The 15372-nt window shown below is 54.4% G+C and overlaps 2 protein-coding genes across 12 annotated transcripts in view; both read left to right on the top strand.

Annotated features, from left to right (window-relative positions):
- UBTD1 (ubiquitin domain containing 1) overlaps window positions 1–3605 on the top strand; it is a 52179-nt gene extending 48574 nt beyond the window's left edge. For all 10 annotated transcript variants that reach the window (XM_059054797.2, XM_059054795.2, XM_067024923.1 and 7 more), the window contains 2 exons: window positions 682–909; window positions 2500–3605. In XM_059054797.2, the coding sequence (XP_058910780.1) occupies window positions 682–909; window positions 2500–2885 (614 nt within the window). In that variant the 3' untranslated portion in view covers window positions 2886–3605. The remainder of the gene's footprint in view (window positions 1–681; window positions 910–2499) is intronic.
- A 1305-nt stretch (window positions 3606–4910) lies between these two features.
- On the top strand, window positions 4911–15291 carry ANKRD2 (ankyrin repeat domain 2). 2 transcript variants are annotated; one of them, XM_059054783.2, is made up of 9 exons: window positions 4911–5117; window positions 8532–8633; window positions 10082–10240; window positions 10344–10451; window positions 12200–12298; window positions 12657–12755; window positions 13624–13722; window positions 13833–13931; window positions 14982–15291. In XM_059054783.2, the coding sequence occupies exons 1-9, from the start codon at window positions 5043–5045 to the stop codon at window positions 15129–15131; spliced, it is 990 nt and encodes a 329-aa protein (XP_058910766.1). In that variant the 5' UTR covers window positions 4911–5042; the 3' UTR covers window positions 15132–15291. The 2 variants fall into 2 exon arrangements, with proteins under 2 accessions (XP_058910766.1, XP_066881007.1); XM_067024906.1 differs by having other exon boundaries at window positions 5009–5117; window positions 8487–8633.
- Window positions 15292–15372: the final 81 nt, after the last annotated feature.

Below are 15372 nucleotides of genomic sequence, written 5' to 3'. Positions count from 1 at the left end.
TGTGGCTTTAGACCAATGACAAGCTCTTTGGGTCTTAGTCTCCCCATCTGCCGGGTCATATTTTTTTTTTTTTTTTTTTGCGGTACGCGGGCCTCTCACAGTTGTGGTCTCTCCCGTTGCGGAGCACAGGCTCCGGACGCGCAGGCTCAGCGGCCATGGCTCACGGGCCCAGCCGCCCCGCGGCATGTGGGATCCTCCCGGACCGGGGCACGAACCCGCATCCCCTGCATTGGCAGGCGGACTCTCAACCACTGCGCCACCAGGGAAACCCTGCCGGGTCATTTTGAGGCTAAAATGCCTAGCCTGTGATCTGGCACAAGCTGGTTCCGTAAACAGTGGCAGTTGTTTTTTTCAGATTTTAATTTTTTTACATTCTTTACAGATTTTAAAAATACTGAACACGTCCCACTTTATTATCAAAGAAAGAGACTAAAATTAAGACTTAAACAACAGCAGCAACAACAACAAAGGCAGTACATGCTGCGTTTGCTAACAGAAGTGGTTTACACCCCCAGGCTGGGTGTGTGCAGTTTCCACACCCTTCCCTGACTCCAGGAAAGGGCCCGCAGACCCGAACGCTCAGGAGCCACTGCAGTGAGGGCCAGGGAGGCAGGGCTGGGAGAGGGTGGACCACAGCCCTGGGTTTCTAGATGCTGAGCTTCTCCCTTCTGTCCTGCCCAGGACGCAACGAGCCCCTGAAGAAGGAGCGGCTGAAGTGGAAGAGCGACTACCCAATGACCGATGGGCAGCTGCGGAGCAAGAGGGACGAGTTCTGGGACACGGCGCCCGCCTTCGAGGGCCGCAAGGAGATCTGGGACGCCCTCAAGGCTGCTGCCTACGCAGCCGAGGCCAACGACCACGAGCTGGCTCAGGCTATCCTGGACGGAGCCAGCATCACCTTGCCTCATGGTGAGCGGGCAGGGCGGGGGCTTTCCCCACCGGAGCGAGGGGGCCATCAGGGTGGGAGGAGAGCCAGTGGCCAGCCCCATGTCAGGAGCTTGCATCCAGGCTGGTGGGTGGCAGGTGTGGCTAGTTGCTTGTTCATTCAAGCAGCCCTCATGAACACGGTCCAGGAGTGGGACACCAAGAAAAATGAGACACAGTCCCCTCTTGCCTAACGAGGGTGTTGGAAAGACACCAGCAAACCTCAAGGCAGTGTGTGATGAGAGCAAGCTAAAGATTGCTCAGGGCCCTTTGAGATCCCAGCACACCTCAGGTAACAACCTTCTATTGAGTATTATTATGTGCTGGGCACAGAGCTAGAAGCTTCTACTGCATGATCTCATTTAATTTCATAATGGCCCCTGGGACTGTGTAAAGCAGAGGGCAACAGTGGAAACTCTATAGAGTCAGAGACTGGGTTGTTTTTTTTTTTTTTTGCGGTACGCGGGCCTCCCACTGCTGTAGCCTCCCCCGTTGCGGGGCACAGGCTCCGGACGCGCAGGCTCAGCGGCCACGGCTCACGGGCCCAGCCACTCCAGGGCATGTGGGAGCTTCCCGGACCGGGGCATGAACCCGCGTCCCCTGCATCGGCAGGCGGACTCCCAACCACTGCGCCACCAGGGAAGCCCAGAGACTGGGTTTTAACCAAGTGTCTCTTTCCTATCTATGTGACCGTGAGCTTCTTGAATTTAAAGCCTCAGTGACTAAACAATTATAAAGTGGTGATACCAACCTCATAGGATGGCTGTTAGGATTCAACAAGATACACATAACATCATTTAATCCAGTCCCAGCACTTAGTAGGTGCTCAAGATACAGTAAATATCAATATATTACTACATGTAATATATTGTACAAGCAAGAAGATTGAGGCCCACTGGGTGTAAGTCATGAAAAGTAGGGCCTATGCTATTTCATTCATCCTTGTAACCCCAGCACCCAGCACATATGTTCAGGAAGGAGTTGTTGAATGAACAAATGAAAAGTTAAGTAATTTTTTAATGAGCCAGTACCTGGTGGAACCAGAATGTCAGCCCAGTTCTTCCTGCCTCTACCTCAAGCTCCCACCAGGTGTCCCAGGAAGACCTACCTGTAGGGTGGGTTTGAGGACTGTGGGATGAGCATGACAGGTGTATCAGTCTGCTCAGGCTGCTATAGAAAAATACTGCAGACTGGGTAGCTTATTAAACAACAGAAATTTAGTTCTGGAGTCCGAGAAGCCCAAAATCAAGGTGGCAGCTGATTTGGTTTTTGGTGAGAGCTCTCTTCCTGGCTTGTAGATGGCCACCTGCTCTCTATGTCCTCACAGTGGGAGAAGGGAGAGAGCTTGAGCTTTCTGGTGTCTCTTCTTGTAAGGGCACTAACCCTTACCGGATCAGGGCCCCACCTATGTGACCTCATTTAACTTTAATTACACCCAGGCCCCTATCTCCAAATACAGTGACACTGGGGGGGGTGGGGTTAGGGCTTCAGTACATGAAATTGGTGGAGGGGACACAAGTTAATCCATATCAGTTGGTCCCCAAGCCGACCCTGACCACCCTGCCTTTCCCACAGGCACCCTCTGTGAATGCTACGATGAGCTGGGCAATCGCTACCAGCTGCCCATCTACTGTCTGTCGCCACCCGTGAACCTGCTTCTGGAGCACACTGAGGAGGAGAGCCTGGAGCCCCCAGAGCCCACCCCCAGCGTGCGCCGAGAGTTCCCGCTGAAGGTACGCCTCTCCACAGGCAAGGACGTGAGGCTCAGCGCCAGCCTGCCTGACACGGTGGGGCAGCTCAAGAGGCAGCTGCACACCCAGGAGGGCATCGAGCCATCCTGGCAGCGATGGTTCTTCTCTGGAAAGCTGCTCACAGATCGCACGCGGCTCCAGGAAACTAAGATCCAGAAAGATTTTGTCATCCAGGTCATCATTAACCAGCCCCCGCCGCCCCAGGACTGAGGAGCCCACGGACCCCTGGGCAGAGAGACCAGGGAAGGCCTCTGCAGGGCTGAGAGGCCTCCCGGCTGGAGCACTAGTCACCCCCACCCTGCCGCTGCCTTTGAGAGCCATTCTTTTCTCCAGGGGAGCCTCCCGTGTATGGCTGCCGGGTGAGCCCTGAGGGGACCCTGCTTCCCAGGGACTCCATGGGCCACCAGTGCCCAGCACCCAGGAAGCAGTGTGCTGCCACACACAGGCCTTGCCAATCTTGTCAGAGAAAAGGCAAACCAGGGCCCTCCACCCTGCCTCTCTCCCGCGGCAGGTTCAAGCCATGAGGGCCAGCCCGGAGGCCCCTGGAGCCCAGATCTGTCATCTGGGGCTGCCAGCTGTGCTCACTCCGGTTTTCTGCTCAGGGTCTGAAGCAGCTGCTGTCTCCCTTCCTTGCCCCTACCCCCTGACTCTGCCCTGGCCCCAGTGCCAGCCCCCCAGAGGGGAGGGGACCACTCGTGAGCCCCGGGGGTGGGGAGCCTGAGGCCGGCCTCTGCCTCTCCCAGCCCCCAGCACAGCTGGTAGAGATGAGGTGGTGGCCGATGGCTGGGCTGTCGTGGCAGAGGCCTGCACAGGGCCATCTCCTGGCTGTAACCCCGGCAGTGGGGGTTCCGCAGCCCGCTCACGGCCCCGCAGCAGGTCCCTGTGTGCAGACACGTCTGCATATTTATCAATAAAGCCTTTTGCTCCTTCCTTCTCTCTTGCCTGGCTTTGACTTTGGGTTCTCCTGTAGCTCTCTGGAGCCCTGGAGCCAGTTCTGGGGTGGGAGCAGGTGGGTGCACGGCCTCCCGAGCTGCTCTGGGTAGAGCAGCTACTGCTCCGTACTCTCCACAGCAGAGAGTACGGTGGAGTGAGCCGTGAACTGCCAGTATGCGGGCCTGTGTTCTCGTGGGTCCTCCGGAAAAGCCACTTAACCGACGAACCCGCGTTGCTTGTCTTTAAAGTGGAGGTGATGCCGCCTGCCCTGCCTCCCCTCTCAGCTGCTGGCAGGCTTAAATGGGATAACAGATGTGAACTCGCTTTGAAAGTGAAGGCAGCACCTTGGGAAGGTGGCGTTAGTTACCTGCTGCTGTGCTCCTGCAGCACGAGGGTGCTGGCTTCCGGACCTTAGACAAGGTGGTTTAGCTAAGGGCAGGCCACGTGAGTGTCACAGAACCACAGGGCTGTGGTGTCTGTGCTTCGCTGGCAGGTTCAACCTGGGTCGTGGTGACCCAGGGCTCGCTCCCACAGTTCCAGGTGTGGAACTGAGCAGGTACAGGTCTGCTTCCTCTCCAGTTGAGAGTATCTTTCTTTCTCAGTGAGCATGACCACCGGTCAGGGTGGCCTGACTGGGAAACCTGGGAGGGAAGGTTGATCAGTCAAAGCTGGTGTCTTCGTCAGCGGAGGTGGGCGCCGCGTTCCAGCCCTTCCAGTGGCTCCTTGAAGCAAGACCCTGTAAGTCCCACAGAGGCCCGCTGTGACAGACTGATGGGCGAGGTATGTCAGGGACAAGTGGACTTGCAGCCAAATGCAGCGGTGCTTCACTAGGGGGCATTGTGGGACCCCAGAGAGGCAAAGGCCTGCGCCAGCTGCGAGCAAAGAGGGAGGCGGCTGCCCTTACCTCCACCCACCGCCTGGCACTCCAGCCCAGATGAGGCAGAGTCTTGCCCCTTCCCAGAGCAGGCAGGGCCTTTTCGCGGGACGGCCTGGGGATGCGGGTTTATCTTGGGTCCCCACATTTGGCCTTTAGGCTCCCTCACTGGCTGGGCAGGGTTTCCAGGCGTCCAGCAGGTGGCACTGCCATCAGGGCTAAGAGCAGCCAGCGATCCTTTGTGCATCGTGTCTGCCCGGCCCATCTGGGCCTCAGCACTCAGGACAGAGGCTAGGCAGGCTCCTTCCCGCAGTCCCTGCTCTCGCTCTGGGGCACTGGGCCCTCCGGCTCCAATAGGCCAGGGGTTGGGGGGTGGCACCCGTCCCTGCCGCCTCCTGCTCCTTGGGGCTGCCTGGGGTGAAGGTGACAGGTCGGGAGGCAGCTGGAGAATTGGGCCGGTGAGCTCATGACAAAGGCGCCTAGCGGGGCGGGGGTGGGAGCCCTGGCATATAAAGCCCCTGGGGCCCCAGGGCCTGCAGGGGCGGGTTGCGCACGGTGCCATGGCGGGCTCCGAGGAGGTGCAGAGGGCCACGGCACTCATCGAGGAGCGGCTGGCACAGGAGGAGGAGAATGAGGTAGGGCGGGGTGTGGGGCCCAAGGGGGTTCTGAGGAGACCCAGCTCTGCTGTCAAGGGAAGGAAGAACCTGGCTGCCGTACCTGGCAGGAAGGAGGACAGGTGTCCCCAGGGGCCCAGCTGGCTCTACTGCAGGGTGCTCCTGAGAGGGGGCTGCTGATGGTGGGAGACAGAGGCTTCAGCCCCCAGATCTGAGAGACAGTGGAGTGGGCGAGCCAAGCTGGGTTCCCCAAGGTCCTGTCCACCCACCTGGGCCTCGAGGAGACAGGCTGAGCTGCACAGAGCAGGACGGCTGGGATGCCGCCCGCGGATTGGGGCCCTGAGATACCCCAGCTGCTGGCTGGGAGGCTGGGACAGGAAAAACTCCAGCGTTTGGTCCCGGAGGAAGGATAGAGACTGGGAGCAGAGTGAGAAAGGGATGCTGGCCAAGGAAGCATGGGTTTTCTAGGACCACCAGCCACCCCCAGGAGGCGTCTGAGCATGGGGCTCTGGGCAGTTGCATTTTCTCTGGAATAAAGAAGTGGGGGAGGAGGGTGCAGGCTGGTCCTACTCTTCTTCTTTTTTTTTTTTTTTTTGCGGTACGCGGGCCTCTCCCTGTTGTGGCCTCTCCCGTTGCGGAGCACAGGCTCCGGACGCGCAGGCTCAGCGGTCATGGCTCACGGGTCCAGCCGCTCCGCGGCATGTGGGATCCTCCCGAACCGGGGCACGAACCCGCGTCCCCTGCATCGGCAGGCGGACTCTCAACCACTGCGCCACCAGGGAAGCCCCCTACTCTTCATTTTATGGAAACGAATACTTGACCTAGAGTCTACTCTTCCAAGAGCCCAGTGCTAGGAGGAATGACAGGCTCAGGAAGGTCAGCCCCTGCCCCCTCTTTACCAGCTCTGTGTTCATTTTAGCTGACATCTGTCAGGTGCACGGTCAACTAAGAAACAAGGCAGAGTGGAAAAGGGTGAAATAGAGGGTGTAACTCAGAAGTGGAGGAGCACAAAGGGTGGGTGGGGCATGCCGACCGTGGGCCCTCGAGGACTCCTCTGTGGACAGGAAGGCGTTTGAGCCAGGCCTTCAAGGATGGCCCTTGAAGGATGGAGGTCAGGAGGGGGGAGAGTATTCCAGGCTAAGGAAACAATAGGCACCTGTCGTTGGGGCGAGTGGATGCATGATTGTCGGGAGAAAGTCTGGCAGGAGGGGCTGAGGCTGGGAAGGGAGGCAGGGCACAAGCCAGACAGTGAGGGCCACGTGGAAGATACTTATTCCGTGGGCAGTGGGGAGCCACTGCATGTTGTTGAGTGAGGCACAGTAGTAGTGCCACCTGACCTGGATCGGGAAGGCAGCTCTGACAGCCCTGAGAAGGACTTGGAGGGGGAAAGACTGGCCCTAACAGGAATGAGAGGGAGGAGATAAATCCGTGTAGAAGTAGACTCCATTCAGAAAAGGAAGAGTGACTGAATGGAGGTGAGGAAGAGGGAAGGATCAGGACTCTGGTGGAAGAAGAAATGAGGACTAGAGAAGGGAGGGGAGGTTTGGCTGGGAAGGACCTGGACTGAGCCTGCTGAGTCCCCGCTGGCCGGCGCATCCCTGGATCTCCAGGAATGCCATTTCTCACTCCCCCAGGGGCATGTGCACCAGGGCCAGGCAGGTGAGTCATGTTGCTGGGCCATTTCTGGAGTGCTGCCACCGGACACAGAGACCTTCAGCAAGGGGACACGGAGCAGTCCTCATCCATTCATTCATCCAACAAATATAGCGGCAGGGCTGTCAGGGCCCCAGGTGCCCACAGAGCCAGCCTCACCATTGGTGCCTCCTATATGCCAGGCACCGTGCTATGCATTGGACAGGCATTCTCTCATTTCCTCTGTGCAACCATCTATGAAGTAAGGTGGAAGTTTTGTTGGGTTGTGTTTCACCGACAAACACTCAATTCAATAAACGTTTCTTGAGCACCTACTGTATGCCAACCTACACAGACAAATCTGAAGCGAGGGGCTATGGAGTCTGGGTAAGGCGTGGGCAGGCGTTAGAGTCCCCAGTTGTTCCCACCAGGCCCCAGCCCAGCAGCATTCTTAGAGGAGAACCTCTGTTCAGCCTGCACTCCCTTCATGGGGTGGGTAGGGAAGGAGGGTCTTGGAGATCAGCCCAGGGGCTGAGGCTCTCTTGTGGGGGCCTTACTGGGCTAGGTCATCACTGAGGACTTGGAGATGTGCAGAGCTGCTGAGCCTGCCTGCCGCCATCCGTGAACTCATTCATTCGTTTATTCTCCAAACATTTGCTGAGCACCTACTATGTGCTGACTCTTGTCATCGGTGCTGGGGATGCCAAGATGATTAAGACCAAGCCCACTCTAGATGCTCCAGGAGCCCAGCCAGGGCCCCACATGCAGTAGTAGCTGAAGCCCTAGGTGATCTTGTCCCTGGGTGAGGATGCAGCGTTTCAGGCGAGGCCGGCCCTGGGGAGACCTCAAACCATGTAAGCCTGACATGGAAGGGAGATGCCAGTGGACAACAGAACATTCGAAATAAAGACCTGGAAAATCAGCCCTCAACTGACACTTGAAGAGTATAACACCAGACCTCAGTGTCGAACGACAAAGGCAGCTGAGAGCTCTGTAAGGGAGATCATTCCTCCCCAGCTGCCACCTGGACTCAGCACCCTCCAGCCTGGAAGAATGTTCCCGGTACATGGGGACATCAGAGATAGGGGCGCCAGCACTTAACAAAGAGTGTTTTCCTTTAGAAGAGAGGAAGCGGCCATGAGGAAGTAGTCCAGGCAAGTTGGAGCTACAAGTGGGGAGGAGACTTGGACAGAGTTTCCCCCATATTATTAAAACAAGAATAAGGTTAATACTTTGAGTTCACATCAAGCTGAGAGCTAGGGAGCTGCAGGTCCCACCCCTCAGGCTCCCTGAGAGCCACAGTTTCCATGCTGTAGGATTTCACGGATCAGTAAAATCTGAGGGAAAGAAGTTGGTAACTGACAGAGTTGCCAAATTTTTGTATTGCCAAGTAAGCCCACTAAAAAAAAAAAAAAAAAAAAAAAAAAAACCACAAAACTATCATCTCATCTCAAGTATTTCATCAAAGTGAATTTTAAACTCCAAAAAGAAAAAAAAACAAACCTCAGTGCTTGAAAAAAGTGAGTATGTTTAATTTCATGAAAACTCATTCCAATAGCCCTTAATCCTGTTTTGCTGGGGACCCAGGGCAGTCAGTACACAGGTGTTTGAACTGGGGCTGGGGCTGGGGAGCCCGGCTCTGACCTGGGGCCTCCTGGACCAGACAGGAGTGGGGCAGATGACGGACTGGGAGGTCACACAGGAGGAGGTCCTTGGGGTCCTTGAATTTGTTGTGGGCTAGGCTATCTGGCCCCCCAGGCACTGCAGGCAGGCCCGGAACCCGTCCTGTCCTTGGCTCGCCAGAAACAACGAGGAACCACCCATCAGAAGCTGCCCATGGAGATGCTGGTGTTGGAGGATGAGAAGCACTACAGGCCTCTGAGTCCATCCTTACAAAAGGTTAAGGTAAGTGCTAGGAGAACCCAGTATCTGCGCTCTCAGGAGACAGACCATGCAGTTACGGCCTAGCTCCTCCTAATGCTTCTCCAGCAGCTCAGCACCCCTGGGAGATGTTAGCAATGCAGCATCTCAGCCCCATCTCATACTTGTGAAGGAGAGCAGAATATGCCACCCCCAAATATACCACTTTGGCATACTGATTTTTTTTTTTTTTTTTTTTTTTTTTGTGGTACGCGGGCCTCTCACCACAGTGGCCTCTCACCCGCATCCCCTGCATCAGCAGGTGGACACTCAACCACTGCGCCACCAGGGAAGCCCCTGATTATTTTTAATTAAAATTATCTGAGAAAAAGCCAGTGCAAGAAGGACACTCTGACCCTCCTTTATTCCCCTGAAAGTAGCAAATAAATCTACCATGGGGAGTTACCCTCCCTCTATCAGGAAAGTAGAAAGCTTCCTTATCACTAGATATCAGGAATTCAGGGCTGAGAAGGCTATATAAACAAAACTTGTTTCTTCACTAATTAGTTCCTCCAAAAACAAGCTCCTTTGTCTTTTCAATACATCACAAATTTATTGTTCCTTTTTCTAAAATGTGTAAAAGCTTCCTGCTTTGGTCACTTCTTTGAGTCTCATATTTTTATGGACTACCATACATATGAAGTTAAATTTGTTTTTCTCCTATTAATCAGCCTTACATCAATTTAATTATTAGACCAGCCAAAGAACTTAGAAGTGAAGAGGGGGGAAGTTTTCCTCCCCACGCCTGCTAAGTCAGAATCTGCTTGTGTACAGGATCCCAGGGGACTCATTTTGGAAGCAGCAGTGATGGGGCAGCCATACAACAGGGCATGATGCAGGTGTTAATGGGCTGGGGGAGGCTGTGTGTGCTGACAGGAGACATCTCCACGCTGATAAGAGAAAAGCAGACTTTCCAGACCACTGAGTGGAGGATGATCCCATAGGATGCATGTCTGAAAGGGCATCAACGGAACTATGATAGAAGTTCCTCTGGGAGAGAAGGGCTTAACTTCAGAGCTTTTATGTTTCTGTATTACTTTTATGGCCAGAGAGAGGGAGGGAGAGAGGCAGGGAGGGACAGAGGGAGGGAGAGAGAGAGAATTGCATGGAGAGATAAGACTTTGTATTGTACCCTGTTCTGGAGGCTTGGGCTAAGAACTGCCCTTGAGATTTCCTCATCAACTCCCCACCCTATGTGGAGCCTTGAAGCTGGGCAGCTCCCAGGCAGCCCCCTCAAGCCCCCCCCCACCCCCCCCCGTGCATCTGTGTCTCAGTCTCATTGGCTTCACCTCGTTCTAGGACGCAGAGCTAGACCTGGATTCTTTCTCCCTTGAGAGGCTCTCCCTGTCCTCCACCTCCAGCCTAGCTCAGAGGTTCCCCAAGCCCCACATTCTGTGCCCCAGTGCGGGACTTGATTGGCTATCCCCACGCAGGGTCAAGAGCGCGTGCGTAAAACATCCCTAGACCTGCGGAGGGAGATCATCGACGTGGGTGGAATCCAGAACCTCATCCAGCTGCGGAAAAAACGCAAGCAGAAGAAGCGGGAAGCCCTGGCAGCCTCCCAGGAGCCACCTCCAGAGCCGGAGGAGATCGTAAGGGTCCTGGGGAGGACACCTGTGTGGGAAGGAGGAGCCGGGAGAGGGGGGAATGGCTCACAGCGGAGCGGCCCCCAGGGACTGCATTCGCTCTCTCCAGACCGGCCCTGTGGACGCGGAGACATTCCTGAAAGCGGCAGTGGAGGGGCAAATGAAGGTCATTGAGAAGTTCCTGGCAGACGGGGGTTCCCCCGACACCTGCGATCAGGTGATGTTCCCATCGGGCCCTGCACCTGTGCCGGCCTCCCTTTCAGAGCTGACGTCCGCACCCTGCCCGCTTGTGCATTCTTTGAGAACAGGCGTGGGTGTCCTTTGGGAGGGGGCCCCTCAGAAGATGTGGGATGCCCCCTTCCCCACACAGGAGTTTTTCTAAATCCTTAGACCCTTTCCAACTGGTACCACCTCCAGAGTAATAAACACCTGGATTTTTAGGGGGAAAAAATGGAATGGAATCAAATACAGAGTCCAAGACCAGGAGATTTGGACCCGAATCCCACCTGTATGACTCCCTAGTTCGGTGACCTGCGGCCGGGCCCGTCACCTCTCTGTGCCTGTTTCCTCCTTCGTAAAACTGGCTCCTCCCCTCAGAGCATGTTATGGGGATCAAATAGAATATTAGTGCTTCAATCCATATTTATCGAATGAAGAAACTATTAAAGCACGTGCTTGGATATGATGGGTTTTTTTTTTTTTTTTTTTTTGGTTTTTTTGTGGTTTTTTTTTGTGGTACGCGGGCCTCTCACTGTCGTGGCCTCTCCCGTTGCGGAGCACAGGCTCCGGACGCGCAGGCTCAGCGGCCATGGCTCACGGGCCCAGCCGCTCCGCGGCATGTGGGATCTTCCCGGACCAGGGCACGAACCCGCGTCCCCTGCATCGGCAGGCGGACTCTCAACCACTGCGCCACCAGGGAAGCCCCGGATATGATGTTTTGTGTTGCATTGTATATCATCATACTTTTAACAATTATTTTTATCTTATGGTTAAATTATATATATATAAAACATGAGACATGCCAAATAAATTTTAAGTGTACAACTCAGTGGCATTAATTACATTTATAAATGTTGTGCACCCATCCCCACGATTTTCAAAATGTTTCCATCGCCCGTCATACTTCTTTTCGTTTTCCCTGAAACTGCCTCTTTCATACTTTGTAGGATGCTCTCTCGAGATCATATCCTGGGATTGAGCAAGTGAATGGTCACCCCCTTCAGCCTGCATCATTGCAGGCTTAGACTACACGTCCTTTCCACTTTTTAGATTCCAGAGTTTTAATCCTCTTAGTCTATCTAAGCATCGCCTGCCTCTGCGCTGTGCTAGGTGCTAGGAGCACAAAACCAGAAAGACCAGGGTTGACAATAGGTGGGAGACTGAAGCACAACTGGATCATTAGAATATGGAAAGATATGCCCTCTGGCCTGAGTGTTTCAAGAGACCAAAGCAGAAAGCCGGCTGCCTTGGAAAGGAAGTTCATTCCCTCCTTGAATCAGTAATCAGGGTGCACCTGCCCATCCTGGCCCTAGGCAAGGCACTCAAGGGACGTAGTCAAGTAAGACTCAGCTTGCCTTTGACTGTCTATCACAGTGGAGGGTTGTCTGGACCCCTGGGACAGCTATGGCCTAGAGGTTTCAAGAAGTCGATGACACTTGAGCTGCGTCTTCATGGAGTTACAAGAATTCATCAAGCACTCACAGGGAGTATGGCAAAATGGGCGTTTGGGCACAGGCAACAGCTTGTGTGTTTAGGGGGCAGTGAGAAGGTCAGAGTCCCCAGTGCATAGGAGGCCTCCAAGGCTGGTCCAGATAGAGCATGAAGGAGCTGGTGGAACATGGAAGATATGGGGACCCGGCACAGGGGTCAGAATCGGGCTGGCATAAGGCCTGGGCTCAACTTGGGTGGGCGATGGGCTAAGGCCTGGGGCCAGAGTTTAGGCCCTGACAGTTTCTCTGGGGACAGTTCCACCGGACAGCACTGCACCGAGCTTCCCTGGAGGGCCACATGGAGATCCTGGAGAAGCTTCTAGAGAGTGGGGTCACTGTGGACTTCCAGGATCGGGTGAGCAAGAGGGCAGGTATTGGGTGAGGGGCAGGAGGTGGGTCCAGCACTCACAGACTCCCTATCCCTGCAAACCTCCAACCTGGGACATAAACAAGCTGCCTTGGGGGCCAGGCTCCACCTCTAGTATGTTGTATGACCTTGGGGGGGCTCCATCTCCTCCCTGAGCCTCCTCTGTAAATCTGGCTTGGACGAGATGGACCCCGAGGGTTCTTCGGCTCCACTCCATCCATTGCTCAGTCACTAGAGTGGCCCTATCCTTCCCTGGATATCTCCCTGCACTCTTGGCTGGAGTCCTTTCCCCCAGGGCATTTTCTTCCCTGAAGCTCTGCAATTAGGCTCCACCCATCCTTTCTAGCTGGACTGCACAGCCATGCATTGGGCCTGCCGTGGGGGCCACTTGGAGGTGGTGAAGCTTCTGCAAAGCCGGGGAGCAGACACCAATGTGAAGGATAAGGTGAGGCCATAATGCTCACAGCAGACACCAATGTGAGGAATAAAGTGAGGCCATAATGCTCACAGATGTTGGGGTAGCAGGATGGAGGGGTGGGGGGGAGAGAAGCAGATGGTAGAAAAGCAGAGAGCAGGAGGGTGGTGAGCTGGTCTGGTTTCTGGAGTGGCTGCAGAGCCCAGGGATGGGTCCTTGCCATCACCTGCAGCCCCTTGGAGACCACCATCTGGGAGTGGGAGCAGGAAGAGCTGAGGAGAGGGGAGGAGAAGAGATCCACTATCTTGGTGGCTTTGGGACCACGCAAAGATGCAGGATTTGTTCACCCATGCAATCGTTCATCATCCTTCTATCAGTCTATCTATCCATCCATCCATTCATCTATTCATTTGTTCACTTATTTATTCATCCACCATTTTTAATTCACTCAATCCTTTGTATATAACCTTGAACAAGTGACAGCTTCTGAGCCTCTGTTGCTCATCTATAAAATGTCTTGTAGAGTTCTTGTATAGATTGGATGGGAAAATTTATGTAAATTAATTATTTATTCAACATAAGGCTAATGTTTTGTAAGATTTTGCTGTGCTCATCACATAGTCATCTCTCAATAAATGGCATCTACTATAATTATTTTAAAAGGGCAGAGGAGTGAGCAGTTGCTCACATCCGGGTGAGAGGGGAATCATAGACGGCTTCCCTGAGGAGGTGGCATGTAATGCCTTAGAGATGATCATCAGATAGGGTGATGGGAAATTACAGCGTTCCCTGCCCCTCCTTGGGAGAAGGATTAGGCTAGAGTTAAGACAGCCCCCCTCCCAGAGGCATCACAGTCCAGGTCCCTTCAGCCAGCATTTCCTGATTCCTCCCCACCCAGCTGCTGAGCACCCCCCTGCATGTGGCAGTCCGGACGGGGCACGTGGAGATCGTGGAACACTTTCTATCCCTGGGCCTGGACATCAATGCCAAAGACAGAGTGAGTGTCTGGGTTCCTTCATGCCCAGCCCCACCATAGGGGGCTCCCTATGCCCCCTGAGCCCTCCCACATGCCCCCGTGGGCCATGCTGAATGTCCCTCTGGTTCTAGGAAGGGGACAGCGCCCTGCATGACGCCGTGAGGCTCAATCGCTACAAAATCATCAAACTGCTGCTCCTGCACGGGGCTGACATGATGAGCAAGAACCTGGTAAATTCACTCCTTTCCTGATTCAGTAAACAGTGTGCACTGGTCTCCTAGGCCCTGTGCTGGGCACTTGGAAGAAATACAGAACTGAGCAAGACTCAGCCGGCCTGCCCTTGGGGCAGTCTCACAGTGGAGGGTTTCTCTGGGCCGCCAGGAAATTGGGGGCCCACCCGGCTTCCAAACTCTCTCTATGCTTCTCTACATCCAGAAAATCTAAGTGGAGAAAACAGCCAGGAGGGACAGGAGGAGGATTTCCCAAAGGCCCCCAAGTAGACCACAGGCGGTCCTAATGTCCAGGCTCAGGGAGGCCAAAATCGTGGAGGGACAGAGCCGGAAGGAAGCTAAGCACTCAGTCAGCACGATTGTTCCTAGCACCCTGTGTTGGCTCGTGTGGTCCTCCAGTTCCTTTAGGAACCTATGTCCCCCTGTCCAAGCTCTTCTTTGGGGCCCAGAGCAATCACAAAAGAGAGGAGAATTGGGTAAGGGGGGACCTTGACTCAAGAAAGGCTGGGGGTTGCAATATAGGGGTAAGGGATTAAGAGGTACAATCTTTTATGTATGATATAAGCTACAAGGATATATTGTACAACCCGGAATATAGCCAATATTTTATAACAACTCTAAATGGAGTATAACCTTTAAAAATTATGAATCACTGTATTGTGCACCTGTAACTTATATAATATTGTACATCAACTATACTTCCATTTTTTTAAAAAAAGCTAGCTATATGAAAGAAAAAAGAGAGGCTGAGGAGATAACGGGGAAGTTAGGAAGATAAGGGGAAGGTGTAAATGAGGGCTTCTCAACCTCACACGTTTTGGGCGGAATAATTCTTTGTCGTGGGGGGACTGTCCTGTGCATTATCGGATGTTTCAGCAGCATCCCTGGCCTCTACTCAAGATGCTAGTAGCGCCCCCTCCTCCAGCATCATAACCAAGAATGTCTCCAGACATTGCCAGTTGCTCCCAGTTGGGAACCACTGGTGTAGATGAGGGCACCTCTTCGTACAGACTTCTGAACAGTGACTAGATATCGTCTTGTTTCCCCCAGGAAGGAAAGACCCCCACGGACCTGGTGCAGCTGTGGCAGGCTGACACCCGGCACGCCCTGGAGCACCCGGAGCCGGGGTCAGAGCAGAACGGGCTGGAGGGGTCTGCTGAGAGTGGGCGGGGGTCCCCCCAGCCTGTGGCAGCCCAGTAAACGACTGTCCCAGCCCAACCAGGCACCTGGCCTGTCCCCTGTGTACAGCCGGAGGGTCATAAGAATGGCCCCCAGAGCTGAGGACCACACCATTCCTCTGTGTACGCCCCGGGAGCACCCACAAGCTGCCGCAATTTTTAAAAGAGTCATTTTTGCTGTGTGTGATGTTCATTTCTATTTGTGCCTGAAATATTTAGGAATGAAGGAAGACTGCGGAGCAAGGGTGGGCTCAGGCAGGAGG

The sequence above is a fragment of the Kogia breviceps genome, chromosome 2, assembly GCF_026419965.1.
Source record: "Kogia breviceps isolate mKogBre1 chromosome 2, mKogBre1 haplotype 1, whole genome shotgun sequence".
NCBI lineage: Eukaryota > Metazoa > Chordata > Mammalia > Artiodactyla > Physeteridae > Kogia > Kogia breviceps.
The sequence above is the reverse complement of the archived record's forward strand: the minus strand, read 5'-3'. Positions and strand labels throughout refer to the sequence as shown.

Bases quoted from the DNA above. Each gene is read 5' to 3' on its own strand.
- ANKRD2 (XM_067024906.1), top strand. From the start codon at position 5,043: ATGGCGGGCTCCGAGGAGGTGCAGAGGGCCACGGCACTCATCGAGGAG. The intron at 5,118-8,486 runs GTAGGGCGGGGT...CTGGCCCCCCAG, and splicing joins CACAGGAGGAGGAGAATGAG to GCACTGCAGGCAGGCCCGGA. The intron at 10,241-10,343 runs GTAAGGGTCCTG...CGCTCTCTCCAG, and splicing joins CTCCAGAGCCGGAGGAGATC to ACCGGCCCTGTGGACGCGGA.